We start from the raw sequence: 25,365 nt of genomic DNA on the forward strand, positions 1-25,365 counted from the left end.
CATATTCTAATCCGTATGAAGACTTAGGCACCCCTCCACAACCTCCTCCCCCTCTCCTCAAATAAATGTTCGATCAGCCACAGCAACAGTTCATTTGCCTGCTGAGCAGAGATAAAGAGACAAATGGCAGTTCCTCTCTTTAAAGAAAACAACAACGATTCCCACAATGCTTACTGAATACCTAGAGTCTACAATCTCAAAGCTACAGCATAAAGACACTATCTTTCCATTATGTTCTTCTGAGAAGGTTAAGTCATCTAACACATTGGACAGGTGAGAGTGGTAGGACACAGTCTAATCTCTCGTGGGCACTGGACAGACTACGTAAACATAACCAAATTCCGTGAGCTTTTAGTTCTGGGTTAACCGAGATTAGACACAGTCAAACTACTAGGATAGGTTGAGTAGCCTTTTCTATATTGATATAACTCATCTAGGACGTGAGTGGCATAGAGAGTTAGGCTTGAAAGCCACATCACAGTAAAAAATGATAATTCACCACATCGCCTTTACCTAGAATCTCCCACAAACCCTCCCACGGGTCCTGTGTTCCTCAGTTGAGCACGGCGCTTGCAACGGCAGGGTTTTGGGTTTGATTCCCACGGGGGACAAGTATGAAAAGGTCTGCGCTCACTACTGAAAGTTGCTCTGGATAAGAGCGTCTGCTAAATAACTCAAACGTAAATGTTGTTTTGTTGTTCATTCTAGGTAACACGGACACGAAATCAGAAGGTATGTTTCTTTCTCACTGAAGAGGTCTGTCACCTGTTCCCCTGCATAGCTGTTTCCATAACGACCTGGTCCCCTTATCAAACTAATGTCCGTCTCAAATAACACCAACCTATGGAACTCTGGCCAAAAGTAGTACACTATAGGGAATTTTTATTTTTTATTTTATTTCATCTTTATTTAACCAGGTAGGCTAGTTGAGAACAAGTTCTCATTTACAACTGCGACCTGGCCAAGATAAAGCATAGCAGTGTGAACAGACAACAACACAGAGTTACACATGGAGTAAACAATAAACAATAAACAAGTCAATAACACAGTATAATTTTTTTTTAAAGAGTTTATATACATTGTGTGCAAAAGGCATGAGGAGGTAGGCGAATAATTACAATTTAGCAGATTAACACTGGAGTGATAAATTATCAGATGGTCATGTGCAGGTAGAGATACTGGTGTGCAAAAGAGCAGAAAAGTAAATAAATAAAAACAGTATGGGGATGAGGTAGGTAAATTGGGTGGGCTATTTACCGATGGACTATGTACAGCTGCAGCGATCGGTTAGCTGCTCAGATAGCAGATGTTTAAAGTTGGTGAGGGAGATAAAAGTCTTAGCAATTTTTGCAATTCGTTCCAGTGGTGATGCTAGTCGGGCGTGCGGGTGCAGGCAGCGAACGGTTGAAAAGCATGCATTTGGTTTTACTAGCGTTTAAGAGCAGTTGGAGGCCACAGAAGGAGTGTTGTATGGCATTGAAGCTCGTTTGGAGGTTAGATAGCACAGTGTCCAAGGAAGGGCCAGAAGTATACAGAATGGTGTCGTCTGCGTAGAGGTGGATCAGGGAATCGCCCGCAGCAAGAGCAACATCATTGATATATACAGAGAAAAGAGTCGGCTCGAGAATTGAACCCTGTGGCACCCCCATAGAGACTGCCAGAGGACCGGACAACATGCCCTCCGATTTGACACACTGAACTCTGTCTGCAAAGTAGTTGGTGAACCAGGCAAGGCAGTCATTAGAAAAACCGAGGCTACTGAGTCTGCCGATAAGAATATGGTGATTGACAGAGTCGAAAGCCTTGGCCAGGTCGATGAAGACGGCTGCACAGTACTGTCTTTTATCGATGGCGGTTATGATATCGTTTAGTACCTTGAGCGTGGCTGCGGTGCACCCGTGACCGGCTCGGAAACCAGATTGCACAGCGGAGAAGGTACGGTGGGATTCGAGATGGTCAGTGATCTGTTTGTTGACTAGGCTTTCGAAGACCTTAGATAGGCAGGGCAGGATGGATATAGGTCTGTAACAGTTTGGGTCCAGGGTGTCTCCCCCTTTGAAGAGGGGGATGACTGCGGCAGAGCTGTTGGCCGAGGTTGGAGTTGCCAGGAGGAAAGCATGGCCAGCCATTGAGAAATGCTTGTTGAAGTTTTCGTTTATCATGGATTTATCAGTGGTGACCGTTTTACCTAGCCTCAGTGCAGTGGGCAGCTGGGAGGAGGTGCTCTTGTTCTCCATGGACTTTACAGTGTCCCAGAACTTTTTGGAGTTAGAGCTACAGGATGCAAATTTCTGCTTGAAAAAGCTAGCCTTTTCTTTCCTGACTGACTGCGTGTATTCGTTCCTGACTTCCCTGAACAGTTGCATATCGCGGGGACTATTCGATGCTATTGCAGTCCGCCACAGGATGTTTTTGTGCTGGTTGAGAGCAGTCAGGTCTGGAGTGAACCAAGGGCTATATCTGTTCTTAGTTCTGCATTTTTTGAACGGAGCATGCTTATCTAAGATGGTGAGGTAGTTACTTTTAAAGAATGACCAGGCATCCTCAACTGACGGGATGAGGTCAATATCCTTCCAGGATACCCGGGCCAGGTCGATTAGAAAGGCCTGCTCGCAGAAGTGTTTTAGGGAGCGTTTGACAGTGATGAGGGGAGGTCGTTTGACTGCAGACCCGTAGCGGATACAGGCAATGAGGCAGTGATCGCTGAGATCCTGATTGAAGACAGCGGAGGTGTATTTGGAGGGCCAGTTGGTCAGGATAACGTCTATGAGGGTGCCCTTGTTTACAGATTTACCTGGTGGGTTCCTTGATGATTTGTGTGAGATTGAGGGCATCTAGCTTAGATTGTAGGACTGCCGGGGTGTTAAGCATATCCCAGTTTAGGTCACCTAACAGAACAAACTCTGAAGCTAGATGGGGGGCGATCAATTCACAAATGGTGTCCAGGGCACAGCTGGGAGCTGAGGGGGGTCGGTAGCAGGCGGCAACAGTGAGAGACTTATTTCTGGAGAGAGTAATTTTTAAAATTAGTAGTTTGAACTGTTTGGGTATGGACCTGGAAAGTATAGACAGTGGGGCATGTTAGATGTGTCCCTCCCACAGTCCTCTCTCTAACACCACTGTTCTGTGGTAGATTGGTTTATTCATTATTTTCTTTGTTTGTTGGTGCGTTTGTATTTTATTTCCAGGACAATGCACAACTTCTCTGTTGCATTAGTGAGGGAATTAGCCCATTGAGCTCCATTTTGTATTCTTGTATGTATTCTCTATATATATGAGAGAGAGATGCTCTTCCAATCTGTGTTGTTGACTAGCCTCTACAGAGAACTCATCTCATTTCCTGTGTGTGTGTCCTGTCCTGTCTGCTAGACTGGCTTCATCAGATAGCCCTGCCTGCCTGGTGTTTTGTCTCCACCACTGATGCATTCATCAATCTCAATGTGCTGCTGTTGGCATCCTTATATCACATCATCAGCCTAATGCATTTGTTTATTACTGGGAGAAAATGGAACATGGGGGATTGTGTGTGTGTGTGTGTGTTAGGGATGGCACGATTACCATATAACCTACGGTTATGGTTAAAGACCATCATGAAAATAAAATAACCTTCATAACCTTCACACACACACACACACACACCTTACACTCTCCATTTGATGTGGTTGCATCACGTATGCATGTTTATGTGAGTGTGTGTAGCTGTACATTGTAGGTGACCATGTTTAAGCGTATTACCACAATATGCATAATATGTACAGTGTGGAACTCACCTGGGCCATGAGTGTGTGTTTGTGTGTTGAACTCACCTGGGCCATGAGTGTGTGTTTGTGTGTTGAACTCACCTGGGCCATGGAGGGCGAGTGCAGAGACAGCGGGTGTCCGCTGAGCTGTTGCTGGTGGTGCATTCCTAGGTGAGAGTGGGAGTGGAGGGGCGGGCTGATCTGGAGGGGAGGGGTTGTCGCCGCCGCCATGCTGCCCAGAGACACTCCTCCTGGATGGGGTCCACTGGCCCGGGGGCCACCCCCTGGAGAGACCCTGGAGGGGGACAGGTGGGGGCTGAGGCCGGCCTGGTGCTGCTGGGACTGCTGTTGCTGGTGGTGGGGGTGGGGGTGGTGGCTCTGGTGGTGGTAGGGGTGGCTCATGTAGAGGCTGGGGTGGGAGTGATGGGGGTGGGGGTGCTGCTGGCCTGATCCGGGGAACACGGGGGGCTTGGGCCCCAGCATAGAGGTGGCCTGGGACACCTTGACTTCACCTGGATCAATGTAACTCTGAAGGAGGGGAGAGAGAACAGGAAAGACAGAGATGGAAGAGGGTAAAGAGTGTAACAGTGTTACCTTATCAGAGTCATACAGTCATAGAGAATCAATTGACCACAGCTCTCATGAAGACATGTTTATGTGTGGGTCCCTACCTGTGAGAGCAGGCTCGCCCTGTACGCAGCCAGCTGTTTCAGGTACTCCTTCTTGGCCGTCTCTGTCTTCTTTTTGTACACCTATAAAAACACCAAGAAAGAACAGTAAACATTTGCACTTTGGTTGCCAATTCTTTCTCTTTTTTTAATGGGGTTAGTGTTTTTGTCATATGAATGTGTTATAATGCTTCATAAAGCATAATAGCTGTAGTTGGGGCATCTGGATAATACTCAAAAGATTTCCAATTTATACAGGACTAGATTGTTCCTCTTCACTATCCATCCATCCGTCTGTCTTTGCCTGTCTGTCTGGGTGTCATTATGTACTGATAATAAATCTGGTCTCTCTCCAGGAAGTACATTGTCCTGTCCTCAGGCAGACATCCACCCTCATTCCTCCACCCTCATTCCTCCACCCTCACACACCCTCTGGAGGTGTGTGCGTGTTTGCATAAGAATGTGTTTCTGTGTATGTGTGTGTACAGTAACATTTTTTTCTAATCTAATTAATATATTCTAATCTATTCTATAGCATCAGTGGGGCTGTTCCTGTTTAATGAAGTCGAACAAGGAAGTGTACAGTACAGTCGCGCACTTTGGCCCTTTGTTCTGCAACCAAACAATCAAGTCCTGCACTTTACCAACAACTTCAAACCCCACTAATTTAGAAAAAAGGGTTGATTTGTCCTGCATTTCAGTCAGACATTACAACCAGTCACGTTGGGCTAATGAAAAGATATACAGTGCCTTCAGAAAGTATTTACAAACACGACATTCTCACGTTTTGTTGTGTTACAGCCTGAATTTAAAATGGATTCAATTGAGATGTTGTGTCACTGGCCTACACCCAATACACCATAATGTCAAAGTGGAATGATTTTTTTCGACATTTTTCAAATTCTTAAAAAATGAAGGGCTGAAATGTCTTGAGTCAACAAGTATTCCATCCCTTTTATAGAAAGCCTACATAAGTTCAGGAGGAAACACAACAGGTCACATAATAAATTGCACTGACTGTGTGCAATAAGTGTTTAACATGATTTTTGAATGACTACCTCATGTCTGTACCCCACACATACAATTATCTGTAAGGTCTCTCAGTCGAGCAGTGAATTTCAAACACAGATTCAACCACAAAGACCAGGGAGGTTTTCCAATGCCTCGCAAAGAAGGGCACCTATTGTTAGATGGGTAAAAAAATCAGACATTGAACATCCCTTTGAGCAGTCACTACAAAGATACAGTCGTCCCTCCTAACTCAGTTGCCAGAGAGGAAGGAAACCACTCAGGGATTTCACCATGGGGCCAACGGTGACTTTAAAACAGTTACAGAGTTTAATGGCTGTGATAGGAGAAAACTGAGGATGGATCAGCAACATTGTGCTTACTCCACACTACTAACATCATTGACAGTGTTAGGGGTGTGTACGGGAGGCAAAGTCAGGTGCAGGAGAGCAGAGTGCAGTAAACAGGCACACTTTAATTCCCGTCCAAAAACGACAGCACATAAAAACATAAATGTGCCAAAAACACGGAACATAACAAAAGTATGGCGCCTGACAATATCCACATAACAATAAACAATGACACACAAAGACATGGAGGGGGACAGAGGACTAAATACATGCAGTGTGGTTATGGAATGAAAACCAGGTGTGTATGGGAACAAGACAAAACAAATGGACATATGAGAAATGGAACAAGGAGAGGAGAACGCCGCCCGAACAAGGAGAGGAGCCGACTTCAGCGGAAGTCGTGACAGACAGAGTGAAAAGAAGGAAGCCTGTACAACAAGGCACTGAAGTTATTCTGCAAAAAATGTGGCATAGCAATTCACTTTTAGTTCTGAATACAGTGTTATGTTTGGGGCAAATCCAATTAAACTCTTTACGGAGTAGCACTCTCCATATATTCAAGCATCGTGGTGGCTGCATCAGTTTATGCTTGTAATCATTAAGGACTGCAGAGTTTTTTAGTAACTCAAATAAATGGAATAGTGCTAAGTACAGGCAAAATCCTAGAGGAAAACCTGGTTCAGTCTGCTTTCCACCAGACACTGGGAGATGAATTCACCTTTCAGCAGGACATTAACCTAAAACACAAGGCCAAATCTACACTGGAGTTAATTACCAAGAAGACATTGAATGTTCCTGTTTTGACTCGTCTACTTGAAAATCTATTGCAAGACCTGAAAATGGTTGTCTTGTAATCATCAACAACCAATTTGACAGAGCTTGAAGAATTTTTTAAAGAATAATGGGCAAATGTTGCATAATCCAGGTGTGGAAAGCTCTTAGAGACTCACCCAGAAACACTCCACTGTAATCACTTTGTCAATATGCGGTATTGTGTGTAGATGGGTGAGAAAAACAATCAATTTAATCCTTTTATAATTCAGGCTGTAACACAACAAAATGTGGAATAAGTCAAGAGGTATGAATACTTTGTGAAGGCCCTGTATGTCATAAGGATGTAGTAGCCTACTGGTGATGTAAACACTTCTCCAATAGTTGCTGAGATTTGATATTTTGCACAGCCAAGACGAGATGTAGGCCAATGTCATAGGCCTATGGTCAACCAATCATATTTCTCAAATCCTTCCAGGCTAAATTCCAGCTAGAACAATGGGCCACCTACTTTAAAAAAGTGTGCTTTTGATGAAGAGCTACAAAATTAAATAGCTGTATTACACTGAAAGATAGATGGTCATTTTGTCAAATTTGTGAGGATCTCCGTGCTCATTAGTTGCTCATTCAACATTTTCTGCTACTTCAATCAAGCCTGTTTTAAATGTTTTTATTCATGTAGGCTACACTGTCCTGCAAATGTCCCACTAAATCCTCCTTTTGCTCTACATTTAGGTATTTTAAATGTGGTCACCCTAACTATAGGTGTTATACCTGTTTCTGTTCCTCTCCAAGGCCGTCCCACATGGAGGCCACTATCTTGGATACCTCTCCAAAAGTAGCATTGGGGTTGGATCCCTTGATGGCTGCCTGGGTGTCTCTGAAGAACAGAGCGTAGGCAGAGACTGGCTTCGAGGGTTCGTTGGGGTCCTTCTTCTTCTTCTTCTTGGGGGTCTTGGGCTTTTTGGGCGTCTCGACCGCTGCCGGTCGCTTCTCTGCCTGCTGGGAGGAGAGATAGAAATGGTCAGACTAAATGGGTTTCTGGAGAGAGAGTAATTAGTGTGGAATCGGTGTAATTGATTGATTAGATGATGGAACAGGATGGAAATGAAGGGTGAATATGCTAAACATACTGTAGGGCCCAGACTTTTCCTGACAATAGGAGCTGAGCAGGGAAATATAAAACACATACTGTATGGCTCCAAACGTACACTGTAAAACCAAGTGTTTTGGATCTGAACACATAACTAGACACTTTTCTGGAACCATTTTTAAACGCGGCAAGGCATTTAGTACTTCAACAAAAAGGGGCACAGTGTTTAGATTGTAAAAGAATTAAGGATTCTAGCTTTAATATCTCAAATATTTTTCATTGTGCTCCTAAATTTCTTTGTCTGCGCACATGTGCTCCTTGTAAAAAAAGGTCAGCGTAGAGACCTGCGATTGAAAATATATATATTTTTCCTGTTCAGCTGAAATTTAGGTAACGTGACAGACAACACTGATCTGATTAAAAGGCATGTAAAGTCACATCAATTTCAAATGACTAAATGCACTCTAAACAGGACCATGGGAAGGTCAACACTAGTGTTTCAAATCTGAACACTTAGGAGATACAGGTGTTTTCCTGGTTGGAAACTGACTGGAAAAAGTTGACTATCATGTTTAATCTTGGATTCTAAACGCCTGTGCTTAAGATGAGAAGACTTAATGGCAAGTCTAAATGCCTTATGTTTAAACACTGATGTTTTGGTTATAAACGTGTGACATATTTCATGGTTTTACTGTGTATATACCAAAAATATTGCTGAACATTCTGAAACATTTCTCTCAATTTACATGATCTTGGTCAATAGGAATGTACCGTTTGAAACAATTTGCTTTTATTGTGAGATAGTGAACATGAACCTGAGAGTGAGAGTTTGTAAACAGATAAAGAAAACAGTGTCTGTATGAAAGGACCTTGACAGATGGTCGTACCGGTAGTTTCAATTATGCCAGACGTTCCTTTCCATCACTGTGTTGAATATGTTTGTTTTATACTGATAACACAAAAATAGCCCTCCAGCTGAATAGCGCTCTGCACATTTCTGAAATGTTGACTGCATTCGATTTTATATTCCACTAAATTAAACATGATCATTTTTCCAGATTGTTTCATTTTCTAAAAGATTGTTATTTGCAGTTAAAACATACGGTGAAAATATGGCAACGGTGTTTGGGAAAAGTACCCTTTGGAATGATTTACATAGTATTGCATACACATGGAAAATGGCACCATTATATTAGCAATCACATAAGCATTAAGATAGCATCTCTCCACGGTGACGTTTTTCTCCAGGGAAAAGGGTAAACAAATGCAATGGCGCAAAGGTTACAGATGACTCACCCTTATACAAATGTGTGTGTGTGTGTGTGCGTGCGTGCGTTTGTATAGAATAGTGTGTGTGTGTAGGGCTGTGGCAGTCATGAAATTCTGTCAGCCGATAACTGTCATCCAAATAACTGTTGGTCTCACATTAATTGACCTTTAATTAACATAAACACGTTTAGCATCTCCGACTTCCACGCATAGCCTACAAGCCACTGATGCGGACATCTACTTTTTAAAAAGTAGAATAAATCCATTTAATATAGCCTACGCCATCACAATAAATCCATTATTTATTTTAGGCAGGTCTAAAGAAACATGATATGAAGAAAATGTTGAATATTCTGAGTCGTCCTTATGTTAAGGCCTTGATCTGGCTAGGCCGTATGGCTATGGGCTACATTAGTCCATTTAGCGGACAAGATTTGCTAATAATTCCCGTGGCATTATTTAATATTATTTTATAGTAAGAAGATTTCAAAGGGTGTGTGCACCTGCGGCTATTCTGTGTTGAACGTTTAACAAAGAGATAGTTTGAAACAGGTCCTACTATATGCTTAGTTTAGAGTTATTTATGCAACTTTAGTTGGGATACAAACCTTAGAAAGTATTAGAAATTAAATAATATAGCCTAAGACTGCATGAATGACTCTAATGATGACAGGCATGATGACACTCTGCTCTGTTTCTTGCGCAGGCTGCACACACTTCATCAGTCTCTAATTCACAATTTGACAAGCACTTGAAAATATTCTCAGACTATTTTCAATTTAATCTGGTCTTTACATATAGCCTACTAATATATGTGTGGAATTATTTTCTATTTAGAATGGCCCACAAAAAAAACGTCATCCGTAGCCTGCACTCTAATCGCAAATGGAGGAAGCGCTTCCCGCGGTGAGGTTTTTAATACGCCAGGTGGTAAAGCGGATTAAAGTGCTTCATTTTATGAATTGAGCCATAAATATAGCAGACGAGAAAGATGGGATCCTCTTTTAAATAGTGGCCAGTCAAAACTCTGTTTTCACACGTGATTGCGCAATGACTGGCCTTATAAGAACACGTTTCACTAGGGACTGTACGCTATGGGCTCTCCAACCGTGTTCCAGGGCTCCTAGGCCTATAGGCTAGGCTTAGAGATATTTGGCCACTTTAGTTGTGATACAAACCTTATCAAAACATAAAGGCCTATGGGCCAAGCTACATGATGCAAGAAACTATGATTTGAAAAAGTAACAAAAAAATGCAAGCAATGTTTCTTGCCTTAGACTGCACATGTTGGGCTTCATTCACAATTGATACTATTCTCTCAACTTCATCTTGTCTTTACATAAACTAAATAATATATGTGAAATTAGTTTTGACTTAGAATAGGCCATTATCATGCACCTGTCAGAACAGGAGCAAGGTAAAAAAAAAATTACAAAATCTACAAAATTTAAAAAAGAGAATGGAGGATTTTCCCACGGTTCCTTTTCATGCCAGCCAGGTAGGCTACTCTGGTTGGAAAGCAAAAGCAATGTGTTTAATATTAGGAAAGGTGAGAAATAAATATAGTAGGCCTAGCTTATTGAAAGCTGATTGGATCCTCCTCTTTTTAATAGAGGCCACTAAAACTCTTATTTTCTCACGCAATTGTATACCATAGCCCAGTGGTTCCCAACCAGGAGTACTAACCCTGGGGGTACTCTGCCCATCCACAGGGGTACTTGAGAAGACTCATGAGATCATAGGCTTACTGGTAAAATACACATGAGGAGTTACTTTAGGGGAACTCCGGGCAGAGCAAAATTCAGTTGGTGGTACAGTAACCGAAAAAGGTTGGGAACCACTGGCATAGCCTATAACACTTATTTCATTCCATGCATCAACCAGGTATGAGGAGCTGGCTCTCACTGCCCAACAGGTGATCCTATTCCACTCAAACACACGGCAGGCGGCAGGGCAGCCTAGTGGTTAGAGCGTTGGACTAGTAACCAGAAGGTTGTACGTTCAAACCCGGAAGGTTGTAGGTACAAATCTGTCTTTCTGCCCCTGAACAGGCAGTTAACCCACTAGGCCGTCATTGAAAATAAAAATTTGTTCTTAACTGACTTGCCTAGTTAAATAAAGGTAAAAAAATGTTTTAAACCTGAATGAATGCCAGGGCTCTCATGAAGTGTTTGATTTGATTTACGATTGCATTTGCATTGATGTCAGAGTAGTTTGAGGGACAATACAGTGCTGAGTACCAGACCATTAGGATCTGACGGAGGAACAATAGAGTACATTAGTGACTGGCCGTCAGCAAGTTTGGTAAGCTACTAATGAGCATCAGAGCGCAGTTTTGAAGGAGCCTAGTTACCGTGACTAAACGGTCACATGGAATTTGACTGCGGTCATGCTGGTGTGGTGGTAATACGGTCACCGTAACAGCCCTGGGTATGTGTGGGTGTCTGTATTATAAAGAAGTAAAAAAATGTTGGCGCTTGTGTATGTGTGCATATTTGTGTATGAGGGCGTCAACATCGGTGTGTGTGTGTGGGCGTCGACATGTGTGAGGGCGTCACATAGGTGTTTGTGTGTGAGGGCGTCAACTTAGGTGTTTGTGTGTGAGGGCGTCGACATCAGTGTGTGCTTGTGTATGTGTACGAGTGCGACAACATAAGTGTGTGTGTGTATGTGTGTGTGTGAGAGAGTCGTCGACATCAGTGTGTGTGTGTGTGAGGGCGTCGACATCAGTGTGTGTGTGTATGTGTGTGTGTGAGAGGGTCGTCGACATCAGTGTGTGTGTGTGTGAGAAAGGCTTCGACATCAGTGTGTGTGTGTGTGAGAAAGGCTTCGACATCAGTGTGTGTGTGTGTGAGGGCGTCGACATCATTGTGTGTGTGTGAGGTCGTCGACATCATTGTGTGTGTGTGTGAGAGAGAGAGGCGTCAACATCAGTGTGAGTGTGTGAGGCATCGACATCAGTGTGTGTGTGTGTGAGGGCGTCGACATCATTGTGTGTGTGTGAGTTCGTCGACATCATTGTGTGTGTGTGTGAGAGAGAGAGGCGTCAACATCAAGTGTGTGTGTGTGAGGCATCGACATCAATGTGTGTGTGTGAGGACGTCGACATCATTGTGTGTGTGTGTGAGAGAGAGGCGTCGACATCATGTGTGTGTGTGAGGTCGTCGACATCATTGTGTGTGTGTGAGAGAGAGGCGTCAACATCAGTGTGTGTGTGTGAGGCATCGACATCAGTGTGTGTGTGTGTGAGGCATCGACATCAGTGTGTGTGTGTGAGGCGTCGACATCAGTGTATGTGTGTGTGGCGTCGACATCAGTGTGTGTGTGTGTGAGGCATCGACATCATTGTGTGTGTGTGAGTTCGTCGACATCATTGTGTGTGTGTGTGAGAGAGAGAGGCGTCAACATCAGTGTGTGTGTGTAGGCATCGACATCAATGTGTGTGTGTGAGGACGTCGACATCATTGTGTGTGTGTGTGAGAGAGAGAGGCGTCGACATCAGTGTGTGTGTGTGAGGCGTTGACATCAGTGTGTGTATGTGAGGACGTCGACATCAGTGTGTGTGTGTGTGTGTGTGTGTGTGTGTGTGTGTGTGTGTGTGTGTGTGTGTGAGAGAGAGAGAGGCATCAACATCAGTGTGTGTGTGTGAGGTCGTCGACATCAGTGTGTGTGTGTGTGTGTGTGTGTGAGAGAGGTGTCGACATCAGTGTGTGTGTGTGTGAGGTCGTCGACATCAGTGTGTGTGTGTGTGCGTGTGTGTGTGTATGTGTGTGATAGGCGTCGACATCAGTGTGTGTGTGTGTGAGGGCGTCAACATCAGTGTGTGTGAGAGAGGTGTCGACATCAGTGTGTGTGTGTGTGTGTGTGTGTGAAAGAGGCGTCAACATCAGTGTGTGTGTGAGAGAGGCGTCGACATCAGTGTGTGTGTGAGGGCGTCAACATCAGTGTGTGTGCCAATCACTCTTCTCACCTTTATTGACTCTTCATTGTCATCCTCATGAACAGAGCTAGAAGGAGAGGGTGTGGCCGACTTGCTCCCAGGGGGAGATGGGGAATTATGGGTAACGTTGTTTCCGCTCATTCCCAACTGGGTGTTGAGTTGTGATTGGTTGATGGTGGTAAGTTGACTCTGATGTCCCATGCCTGATTGGCTCCTGGATCTGAGTGCTTCCATTGGCTGATGGCTGCTGTACCGGGAATCGGAGTTGACCATTTGTTGCATCTGGGGGAAAAAAATGTAGCGTTGTTTTTAAATGGCATTAAAATAGCATGCAATAATGCTACTTTTAACTCTCTTTAACCCACTCCTAGAAACGCTCTTGAAACAGCTCTGCTCAGTCACACTCACTCACATATACACTCACTAATGGTTCTTCACACACATCTTTGTTTCAACCATGACTGAAATGTTTTATCTGTCGGCCCCGTTGCCTAGTCAATGCCATTCTACCTGCTGTTGTTGTGCTAGCTGATTAGCTGTTGTCTCACCTACTGTTTTAGCTAGCTTTCCCAATTCAACACCTGTGATTACTGTATGCCTCGCTGTATGTCTCTCTCAAATGTCAATATGCCTTGTATACTGTTGTTCAGGTTAGTTATCATTGTTTTAGTTCACAATGGAGCCCCTAGTTCTACTCTTCATACCCCTGATAACTCCTTTGTCCCACCTCCCACACATGCGGTGACCTCACCCATTACAACCAGCATGTCCAGAGATACAACCTCTCTCATCATCACCCAGTGCCTGGGCTTACCTCCGCTGTACCCGCACCCCACCATACCCCTGTCTGCGCATTATGCCCTGAATATATTCTACCATGCCCAGAAACCTGCTCCTCTTATTCTCTGTCCCCAACGCTCTAGGCGACCAGTTTTGATAGCCTTTAGCCGCACCCTCATACTACTCCTTCTCTGTTCCGCGGGTGATGTGGAGGTAAACCCAGGCCCTGCATGTCCCCAGGCACCCTCATTTGTTGACTTCTGTGATCGAAAAAGCCTTGGTTTCATGCATGTCAACATCAGAAGCCTCCTCCCTAAGTTTGTTTTACTCACTGCTCTAGCACACTCTGCTAACCCTGATGTCCTTGCTGTGTCTGAATCCTGGCTCAGGAAGGCCACCAAAAATTCAGAGATTTCCATACCCAACTATAACATCTTCCGTCAAGATAGAACTGCCAAAGGGGGAGGAGTTGCAGTCTACTGCAGAGAGAGCCTGCAAAGTAATGTCATACTTTCCAGGTCCATACCCAAACAGTTCGAACTACTAATTTTGAAAATTACTCTCTCCAGAAATAAGTCTCTCACTGTTGCCGCCTGCTACCGACCCCCCCTCAGCTCCCAGCTGTGCCCTGGACACCATTTGTGAATTGATCGCCCCCCCATCTAGCCCCAGAGTTTGTTCTGTTAGGTGACCTAAACTGGGATATGCTTAACACCCCGCCAGTCCTACAATCTAAGCTAGATGCCCTCAATCTCACACAAATCATCAAGGAACCCACCAGGTACAACCCTAACTCTGTAAACAAGGGCACCCTCATAGACGTCATCCTGACCAACTGGCCCTCCAAATACACCTCCGCTGTCTTCAACCAGGATCTCAGCGATCACTGCCTCATTGCCTGTATCTGCTACGGAGCCGCAGTCAAACGACCACCCCTCATCACTGTCAAACGCTCCCTAAAACACTTCTGTGAGCAGGCCTTTCTAATCAACCTGGCCCGGGTATCCTGGAAGGACATTGACCTCATCCCGTCAGTTGAGGATGCCTGGTCATTCTTTAAAAGTAACTTCCTCACCATTTTAGATAAGCATGCTCCGTTCAAAAAATGCAGAACTAAGAACAGATACAGCCCTTGGTTCACTCCAGACCTGACTGCCCTCGACCAGCACAAAAACATCCTGTGGCGGACTGCAATAGCATCGAATAGTCCCCGTGATATGCAACTGTTCAGGGAAGTCCGGAACCAATACACGCAGTCAGTCAGGAAAGCTAAGGCCAGCTTCTTCAGGCAGAAGTTTGCATCCTGTAGCTCCAACTCCAAAAAGTTCTGGGACAAGTCCATGAAGTCCATGGAGAACAAGAGCACCTCCTCCCAGCTGCCCACTGCACTGAGGCTAGGTAACACGGTCACCACCGATAAATCCATGATTATCGAAAACTTCAATAAGCATTTCTCAACGGCTGGCCATGCCTTCCGCCTGGCCATGCCTTCCGCCTGGCTACTCCAACCTCGGCCAACAGCTCCGCCCCCCCGGCAGCTCCTCGCCCAAGCCTCTCCAGGTTCTCCTTTACCCAAATCCAGATAGCAGATGTTCTGAAAGAGCTGCAAAACCTGGACCCGTACAAATCAGCTGGGCTTGACAATCTGGACCCCCTATTTCTGAAACTATCCGCCGCCATTGTCGCAACCCCTATTACCAGCCTGTTCAACCTCTCTTTCATATCGTCTGAGATCCCCAAGGATTGAAAGCTGCCGCAGTCATCCCCCTCTTCAAAGGGGGAGACACCCTGGACCCAAACTGTTACAGACCTATATCCATCCTGCCCTGCCTATCTAAGGTCTTCGAAAGCCAAGTCAACAAACAGGTCACTGACCATCTCGAATCCCACCGTACCTTCTCCGCTGTGCAATCTGGTTTCCGAGCCGGTCACGGGTGCACCTCAGCCACGCTCAAGGTACTAAATGATATCATAACCGCCATCGATAAAAGACAGTACTGTGCAGCCGTCTTCATCGACCTTGCCAAGGCTTTCGACTCTGTCAATCACCATATTCTTATCGGCAGACTCAGTAGCCTCGGTTTTTGGATGACTGCCTTGCCTGGTTCACCAATTACTTTGCAGACAGAGTTCAGTGTGTCAAATCGGAGGGCATGCTGTCCGGTCCTCTGGCAGTCTCTATGGGGGTGCCACAGGGTTCAATTCTCGGGCCGACTCTTTTCTCTGTATATATCAATGATGTTGCTCTTGCTGCGGGCGATTCCCTGATCCACCTCTACGCAGACGACACCATTCTGTATACTTCTGGCCCTTCCTTGGACACTGTGCTATCTAACCTCCAAACAAGCTTCAATGCCATACAACACTCCTTCCGTGGCCTCCAACTGCTCTTAAACGCTAGTAAAACCAAATGCATGCTTTTCAACCGATCGCTGCCTGCACCCGCATGCCCGACTAGCATCACCACCCTGGATGGTTCCGACCTTGAATATGTGGACATCTATAAGTACCTAGGTGTCTGGCTAGACTGCAAACTCTCCTTCCAGACTCATATCAAACATCTCCAATCGAAAATCAAATCAAGAGTCGGCTTTCTATTCCGCAACAAAGCCTCCTTCACTCACGCCGCCAAGCTTACCCTAGTAAAACTGACTATCCTACCGATCCTCGACTTCGGCGATGTCATCTACAAAATGGCTTCCAACACTCTACTCAGCAAACTGGATGCAGTCTATCACAGTGCCATCCGTTTTGTCACTAAAGCACCTTATACCACCCACCACTGCGACTTGTATGCTCTGGTCGGCTGGCCCTCGCTACATATTCGTCGCCAGACCCACTGGCTCCAGGTCATCTACAAGTCCATGCTAGGTAAAGCTCCGCCTTATCTCAGTTCACTGGTCACGATGGCAACACCCATCCGTAGCACGCGCTCCAGCAGGTGTATCTCACTGATCATCCCTAAAGCCAACACCTCATTTGGACGCCTTTCGTTCCAGTACTCTGCTGCCTGTGACTGGAACGAATTGCAAAAATCGCTGAAGTTGGAGACTTTTATCTCCCTCACCAACTTCAAACATCAGCTATCTGAGCAGCTAACCGATCGCTGCAGCTGTACATAGTCTATTGGTAAATAGCCCACCCATTTTCACCTACCTCATCCCCATACTGTTTTTATTTATTTACTTTTCTGCTCTTTTGCACACCATTATCTCTACCTGTACATGACCATCTGATCATTTATCACTCCAGTGTTAATCTGCAAAATTGTAACTATTCGTCTACCTCCTCATGCCTTTTGCACACATTCTATATAGACTCCCCCTTTGTTTTCTACTGTGTTATTGACTTGTTAATTGTTTATTCCATGTGTAACTCTGTGTTGTCTGCTCACACTGCTATGCTTTATCTTGGCCAGGTCGCAGTTGCAAATGAGAACTTGTTCTCAACTAGCCTACCTGGTTAAATAAAGGTGAAATAAAATAAAATAAAAATCCTAAATAACATTCTTCAGCACAAGAACAATGTAATTTTTGTCTTTCCACAGGAAACACGGTTGTAGGTTGTGATTGAATAGCCTCTTCAGTGTGGCCCCCTGCCCCCACCCCACCCCAGAGTGTGGCCAGGTCACCTGATACCACAGGGACCGACAGGTGACCTGGGCGACGCCTCACACCTGCTATTGTCCCCGACACCATGTTATACACAATGTCCCTGACACCATGTCATACACAATGTCCCTGACACCATGTCATACACATTGTCCCCGACACCATGTCATACACATTGTCCCTGACACCATGTCATACACAATGTCCCCGACAGGTGAGGCTTGGGCAGAGAGGCTCACCTCAACACCAGGACAGGTGAGGCTTGGGAGGAGAGGCTCACCTCAACACCAGGACAGGTGAGGCTTGGGAGGAGAGGCTCACCTCAACACTAGGACAGGTGACTCCTGTTAACTCTGTAATCTACAGAGATTAGCTCCATCACCTCCAGCCAACTAACACCTTCACCCCTTATATCACCAACGACCCCATGACCTCTTCTGCCTCTTCTCTCCTCTTTTTGAAGAATAGGTGAAAAACACACTCTTTTTCCTCCAGGCTACTTCCTGTGCCCAACCACTGAGCACCTCCTCTCCTTATACAGATGTGTAACTGTTGGTACCGCCAGATAGATCACATCATCGTAAAAGTTTAGCAACTGTCGGTTACCGTGGAAAACAACCTAATCCCCATGGTGACGTGAGGGAACTTTCCGAAGTATCGGAGAGGTGAGTCACAAGCCAGGTCATCATTATGACACTAATATGAATGGATACCAAAGATTCTTTTATCTTTGTCTGACTAACAACCCCACCTTATGGTATCAATAACGTGGGTGGATTTCATTGGGGGGGGGGAATGCAAACTAGTGCATTACAAACAGGAAACTGGCGGTAGTGGAATGCTGGTAAAAAGCTAGATGCTAATTCTTTTTTTATATAAAAGTGATTGGGGTAGTTTGGCTCATGACTGGCTAAGTGACATATCAGGAATTATTCTTTTTCCAATATCCCACCATCTCCCCCCTCTGCTTAGTACATTTTAAATGAAGGAAAAAGTAAACTACTTATCTCTAGACCTACATCATTCTTTTGAATATCTTCTCAAATAAAAAGGTGTAAAGATACACTGCTTTTATCCCCGGGTTCTGTGAAAAAAATCACATCCCAGAACTGAATTTCTCTATTAATCGAACACTTACTCAAATGGAGTTCATTATAATCCCCTAACGGTGGTTAGTAACAATATGGCCAGAGACTGAGAGAATGAAGGCTAAACGTATAGAAGACATGGTTCCATCAGTCCAGCCTCTTTCATTCCTTGCCGCGGCAACAAGCTCTCAGCCTCGTTGCCTGGCAACCATAATTCATAGCCACTCTAAATGGATGTTCGGTGAGAACATTAAGGTGAATGGGAACAAAATACCCTTTGTCAATCTGGGGAGTCTTTCAGCCAGCAGGTCATCCACCCCTGCTCCTTTTCCCTTCTTGCAAAAAACAACAACAACAATTTACGAATGTTGGGCAATAGAAAACACTAATGTTTAAGTTACTTAGTGAATGTGAAATATAATATTTAAAAATATATATATATTTGACCTTTATTTAACTAGGCAAGTCAGTTAAGAACAAATTCTTATTTTCAATGACGGCCTAATGGGTTAACTGCCTTGTTCAGGGGCAGAACGGTAGATTTTTACCTTGTCAGCTCAGGGATTCGAGCCAAGATGTTTTAGCTACTTAGTGAATGTGAAACATAATATGGTCGTAGCCAAGATGTTAACTACTTAGTGAATGTGAAACATAATATGGTCGTAGACAAGATGTTAACTACTTAGTGAATGTGAAACATAATATGGTCGTAGACAAGATGTTTTAGCTACTTAGTGAATGTGAAACATAATATGGTCGTAGACAAGATGTTTTAGCTACTTAGTGAATGTAAAACATAATATGGTCGTAGCCAAGATGTTTTAGCTACTTAGTGAATGTGAAACATAATATGGTCGTAGCCAAGATGTTAACTACTTAGTGAATGTGAAACATAATATGGTCGTAGCCAAGATGTTTTAGCTACTTAGTGAATGTGAAACATAATATGGTCGTAGCCAAGATGTTAACTACTTAGTGAATGTGAAACATAATATGGTCGTAGACAAGATGTTTTAGCTACTTAGTGAATGTAAAACATAATATGGTCGTAGCCAAGATGTTTTAGCTACTTAGTGAATGTGAAACATAATATGGTCGTAGCCAAGATGTTAACTACTTAGTGAATGTGAAACATAATATGGTCGTAGACAAGATGTTTTAGCTACTTAGTGAATGTGAAACATAATATGGTCGTAGCCAAGATGTTAACTACTTAGTGAATGTAAAACATAATATGGTCGTAGACAAGATGTTTTAGCTACTTAGTGAATGTGAAACATAATATGGTCATAGACAAGATGTTTGGCCTAAAGTGGAAAATAAACTGATATGTCCAACCTTGGAAATCATTAAGTTCCACATTGAAAAGGGAAATTGGGTTATATGGTTTAAGAATGAGGCTATGAGGTTCCATATCCCTGGCTAGTAGGACCCGGGAGCTAAACACACACAGCTACACAGGTCTGATTAATGGAAATAAATATGCACTAGGGAAAATCATAAAGACCATGTAGACCGCACACGGTGAAACCATGTAGCTCCTCAGTGGTGGAGGTGCTGATGACACATAATATTGAATATGGTGAACATGGCCAAAGGCAGAAAGAATAATGTCTGAGAGCGGGAGGTGAGAAGTTTCACTTTGACGAGAATGGGAGATGATCTCCAATACCTATGCAGAGTAGTTAACCACGGTTAGTCATGTCACCTATCACATTGTGAGGTTTCTGCATGGAAAGACAAATCTAAAACTTAAAGTTTCGTTTCATCCCTTTTTCAAAAGTCAAGACTTGCATTGAGTGTATTTCTTCTGAATGTCACCCCACCAGATTGTTTTCGATTTCTAGTGAATAAATATCAGGGGAAAACTCCCCATCAACCATCTAAAAACGAATGGGTCATCCATTAGTACAGTGGAGACCCAATGGGGTGTCCAGGATTTTGTTCTATCCCTGCACCAACACACCTGATTGAACCAACCAACCGCTCGTCAAGCCCTCGATTACTTGGATCAGGTGTGTTGTTGCTGGTATGGAACATATGCCTGCACCCACAGCTGCCCTCCAGAGCAGAAAATCGCACACTGCTTGCTAGTGGCATCAGGCTAGACTCACCACAGACAGGGTGCTGGACATCAGGCTGCCATTTTGGCTCAAGAGCCCTCCATCCTGGCCCATCATGTCCATTCCCTGAAGGTGGAAGGGGTGTAGGCCACTCTGGGAGTGAACGGGAGCCAGTGGGTGGTAGGAGCCAGACTCCGACTCTGGTAGGTGGGGGTGCAGCATGTGTTCTGGGATGGTGGGAGGTGTGATGGGGGGAATGTTGAAGTCTTCATCCCCCAAACTGGGCACTGGGTAGGACTGTAAAAGAAGAGGAGTGGGATAAACAGAATATGTTAGAGAATAATAACATAACAATATTAGCATTTAGGAGAAATGTTTTAGTGGATGCAAGTCCAACCAAACTGAGCACTCAAACACATTAGGCTAAGAGCACAGTAGAGGTGGATGCTATACATTGATACTAGTGGATGAGGTGAGTTTCCCTTGTACAACGTAAAGCTCTTTGAGCGTCTGAAAATCAATTCAATTCATTATTACTACAGTATTATATTACAGCTCAACTACAGCACTGCGATGCAGAACATGCAGATGGCTTCAGATAATTATAGTAGTCATTAATAGACTACTATAGTTCCATGAGTCTTTATTAAGACTGCAGCGGGACTTCTGTAAATACCTCCTAAATTAGTTCTATTATTAGAAGGCAATGAGGATTAATGATGTACACTGCCTTGAACGATTCTTATGATCAACAATACCAACAATGAGGATTAATCCTCATCGTTAATGCAATCACGATTACTTGACTTAATTCATGCATACATGATCAACTACACATAGGAAACATATAAGTTCATTTCACATGTAACCAAATGTGTGTAAATGCATTGGGTATGTTTTTTAATGATTCCGGCTAAATAAAAGGGGGTTTGAGGGTAGGTAAATGTATGTAAAAAAGTCCCTCATTAACGTCTAATTAAAAGGCTTATTTTATGTGTCTCCACAGTGAGTTCCACTTGGCTGTGCAGGATGATCTGTCTCCCTCTCAATCTCTTTGGACCCCTTTTTAGCTCAAAAAATGTATAGCAGACAAGGTAGATGAAAGGCAGTAAAAATCTGAAGCAAACCATAAATGATTCTGTAAACACTGCAAAAAACTGCACTCACCTCGAATCAACAGGAAATGTGTGTTAAGGTATCTGTACCAGTGGAGGATAGTGGGAGGAGCTATAAGAGGATGGGTTCATTGTAATGGCTGGAATGGAGTAAATGGAACAGAGTAAAACATGGTTTCCATATGTTTGATGTGTTAGATACCGTTCCATTCATTTCATTCCAGCCATTAAAATGAGCCTGTCCTCCTATAGCTCCTCCCACCAACCTCCTCTGGTCTATACAGCTCTGAAATAGGAACCATTTCCATGAAGAGAGAAATAACTATTCAACACATCAACTTGCTCTTGATCAATTAGACCCACACAATTTAGTTTTACTCGGTGAAGCTTTCCAAAAGACGACAGCACAACAAATCACACTTCTGATACAAGTAAAATGTTTTATTTTTCTCTCTACCCCAGAAGTGTCTTTTTCCCAGTTTCATCAGAGGGCTCAGGAGTTACACTCTGCCTCTACTACCTCCTCGTTGATTCCCTCCAAGATTTTCATTACCACTAATTTACAGCTTTTATTTGCTGAAAACAAAATGGAGCTGACAGACAGCCAACTCCAGGCAATTAGGCAGAGAATCAGTTCCAAAACCCATCTCTACTGAAATACCAGCCCAACTGTTCTTTTAAAAGACGGTAATAATCGTTTTAATGAGCTTCCTTCAGCTTCTCTCTCTCTCTCTCTCTCTCTCTCTCTCTCTCTCTCTCTCTGCTAAAAGCCAACATTTTGCATTCATTTGCATATTTGATTGTGTTTCCTCTCACAGATGTCGAAGTTGGTTGGTTGGTAGGAAATATGTTGGCACAATTCATACAGTAAGGTTTTCAGGAACGCAAAATGATTTTACTGTCATAAAAACAAAAAGATTGTCATAATGGTTGTTGCCTGGGGGTTACTTGATGATATTGATATTGCTTCAAATTTGACAAATGATTTTGTTTTGCTTATCATTTCTCTATACATAGGCCTACAGACAGACCTTACATTGGGACTTAATAAAAGGCCAAGTCAATGTTGTGGCAAAGGTGTTTCAAAGTATGGACATAAAACATTGATAATTACATAACAACAAACATGACAGTTACATAACTAACTTCCTGTGCAGAGTTCTAATGTAGTTGTTGAAGAAAAACACTCAGTATACAGTATGCACCCATCTACTCTGGTTTTCTAATATTCACACTGAAGAGAGTCATGGGAGAACTTGAGTCGAGGCCAGACAGACAGCAATGTTACATGTGTAACATGAGAGTGATGGTTACCAAGTGATCAAGAGGAGAGAAGAGAGACAAACCATCAATGGATAGACAGAGACAGAGAGAAAAATATGTACTGTATTGTAAACCTGTAAATCAGGGATGGGCAACTTTGATGGGTGTGGGGGCCACAAAGAATCGGAACTCTTTACCCACATCCATACCCACACATCAGGTCAGAGCCGACCCTAGCCTTTTGGGGGCCCTAAGTGAGATTTCGTTGGAGGCCCACCCCCCAACCAAATTACTATTCTAACTCTCAACAGTAAGTTGAAACCCCAACTGAGTTCCAACATTTTAAAATGTTTTATTTGGAAATGAAATGGCGGGTCTACAAAAGTGAGGCCCGAGCCACCAGTTGCTCATCCCTGTTATAAATCATCCTGTCTATTAGTGACTTCATCATCTGTAATAAAGGTGAGGAATTGGATGTCCAGGGTCACAGCATCAGGGGGTAAGATGTCAATACAGCGACACCTGTTACTGTTCAGTCTGTTTGATCTCGGAGACTATGATGAAGACAAATACAATGTGTTGTTTCATGTTGTCCTCACTTTCTAACACATCTACACCATCTGCAGTGAATAAAAATAGAAAGATAAGTAACATATTGGACCTTGACATGTTACAAAAGCGGCAAAAAAGGCTCTTCGAATTTTTTGTGGTCAAGAAGGTGTTAATTAAGTTAAGAACCCTACAATAAAGATACAATATGCGCACACAGCAGTAGCCTTGTGATTAGGGGTGCACATTTTGGGGAACATTCAGAGGTGGAAACTTTCCGTGTGAATTAACGGGAATATATGGGAATTAACGGGAATATATGGGAATTAATGGAAATATATGCTAATGAATATTAATACCATTTAAATGTAGATGTTTTTTGCATTGGATATATTTACCATATCATATGGAGACAGAAACACAAACCTTTAACCTTATTATATCAGGAATCAAGGTAAGACCCAGATGCAGACTGTTGAAGTTACAATGTTTATTGTAGAAACAGGGGCAGGCAAAGACAGGTCAAGGCAGGCAGGGGTTGATAATCCAGGGTAAGGCAGAGGTACAGGATGGCAGGCAGACTCAGGGTCAGGGACAGGCAGAGAGGTCAGAAGGGTGGGTACAGGGTCAGGACAGGCAAAGGTCAAAAACCAGGAGGACGAGAAAAGAGAGCCTGGGAAAAGATAGGAGCTGACAGGAAAATGCTGGCAAGCTTGAACAAACAAGACGAACTGGAAACAAACAGACAGAGAACACAGGTATAAATACACAGGGGATAATTGGGAAGAAGGGCGACACCTGGAGGCGGGTGGAGGACAGGTGAAACAGATCAGGGCGTGACATAAGTAGACATAATGGCAAACGATTAAATCCTTCTAATAGAAATGTTTAAAAAAAATTGAGTTACGAATTTAACTTTAATTAAACGAGTTGACTCTTCACATGGGATGATTACACTGAACAACACAATAAAGGGAATATTGAATGATCCCCAATGATCCATCGCATCTGTAAAATGATGAGTCTAGAAACTAAAGCTCTGGTTGTTTTCCTCTCAGGCTTCCATGTCTTCTCCCTGGACCTCCTCAATGTCCACCTCTTAAACATCAGACCTTGAGGCCTCATCTTCACTGTCACTTTCCAACCTTGTTGAGGATGGCTCGTAGTCAGGCTCAAAAAGCCTCAAATTTGTCCGGACGTCCACCAATTTTTGAACCCTTGTATTGGTCAGCCTGTTGCGTGCTTTGGTGTGTGTGTTCCCAAACAGGGACCAGTTGTGCTCTGAGGCGGCTGATGTTGGTGGGATCTGGAGGATGATAGAGGCAACAGGGTAAAGAGCCTCAGATCGACAAAGTCCCTTCCACCAGGTGGCTGATGAGATATGTTGGCACGGCTGCCATATTGCATCTCCATCCCAAAGTCCTTGCTTGGAAGTGTACTTCACCAGACTGCCAAGAACCTTGCCCTCATCCAGGCCAAGGTGGCGAGACACGGTAATGATGACACCATAGGCCTTGTTGATCTCTGCACCAGACAGGATGCTCTTGCCAGCATACTTGGGGTCCAACATGTACGCTGCGGCGTGTATGGGATTCAGGCAGAAGTCTTCACGCTTTTGATGTATTTCAGAACTGAAGTTTGCTTGGAGCAACAGTGAAGTGGGCAGGGCAGTACGGATTTCTTCTCTTACACCTGCAAGCAAAGTCTGAACATCAGACAGGATGACACTGTCTCCTTCGGCAGACTGTGATATAGCCATTTCTTGGAGCAACTCCTTCCCCTCCAGAAGACCAAAATTATGACAACACCACCCAAATCGGTGTTGCTGGGCAGCTTCAATGTGGTGCTCTTATTCTTTTCACTTTGCTTGGTGAGGTAGATTGCTGCTGTAACTTGATGACCCATTACATACCTAACCATTTCCTTGGCTTTCTTGTAGAGTGTAACCATTGTTTCAGTGCCATGATGTCCTTGGGCAGCAGATTCAATACATGAGCAGCACAGACAATGGATTTGATTGGAGGGTAGGACTCCTCCACTTTAGACCAAGCAGCCTT

At 43.9% G+C, this 25,365-nt stretch overlaps 1 protein-coding gene across 2 annotated transcripts in view; it reads right to left on the minus strand.

The window, feature by feature from the left end:
- LOC112226369 (thymocyte selection-associated high mobility group box protein TOX-like) overlaps window positions 1–25,365 on the minus strand; it is a 101,098-nt gene that overhangs the window by 8,016 nt on the left and 67,717 nt on the right. The window contains exons 4-8 of one of the 2 annotated variants that reach the window (XM_042307950.1): window positions 20,433–20,678; window positions 12,870–13,121; window positions 7,312–7,536; window positions 4,412–4,492; window positions 3,843–4,268 (exon numbers count right to left, since the gene is read on the minus strand). In XM_042307950.1, the coding sequence (XP_042163884.1) occupies window positions 3,843–4,268; window positions 4,412–4,492; window positions 7,312–7,536; window positions 12,870–13,121; window positions 20,433–20,678 (1,230 nt within the window). Of the gene's footprint in view, window positions 1–3,842; window positions 4,269–4,411; window positions 4,493–7,311; window positions 7,540–12,869; window positions 13,122–20,432; window positions 20,679–25,365 lie in introns of both variants that reach the window. The other variant, XM_042307949.1, reaches the window with a different exon arrangement.

The sequence above is a fragment of the Oncorhynchus tshawytscha genome, linkage group LG28 (genome assembly GCF_018296145.1).
Source record: "Oncorhynchus tshawytscha isolate Ot180627B linkage group LG28, Otsh_v2.0, whole genome shotgun sequence".
NCBI classification, from domain to species: Eukaryota; Metazoa; Chordata; class Actinopteri; order Salmoniformes; family Salmonidae; genus Oncorhynchus; species Oncorhynchus tshawytscha.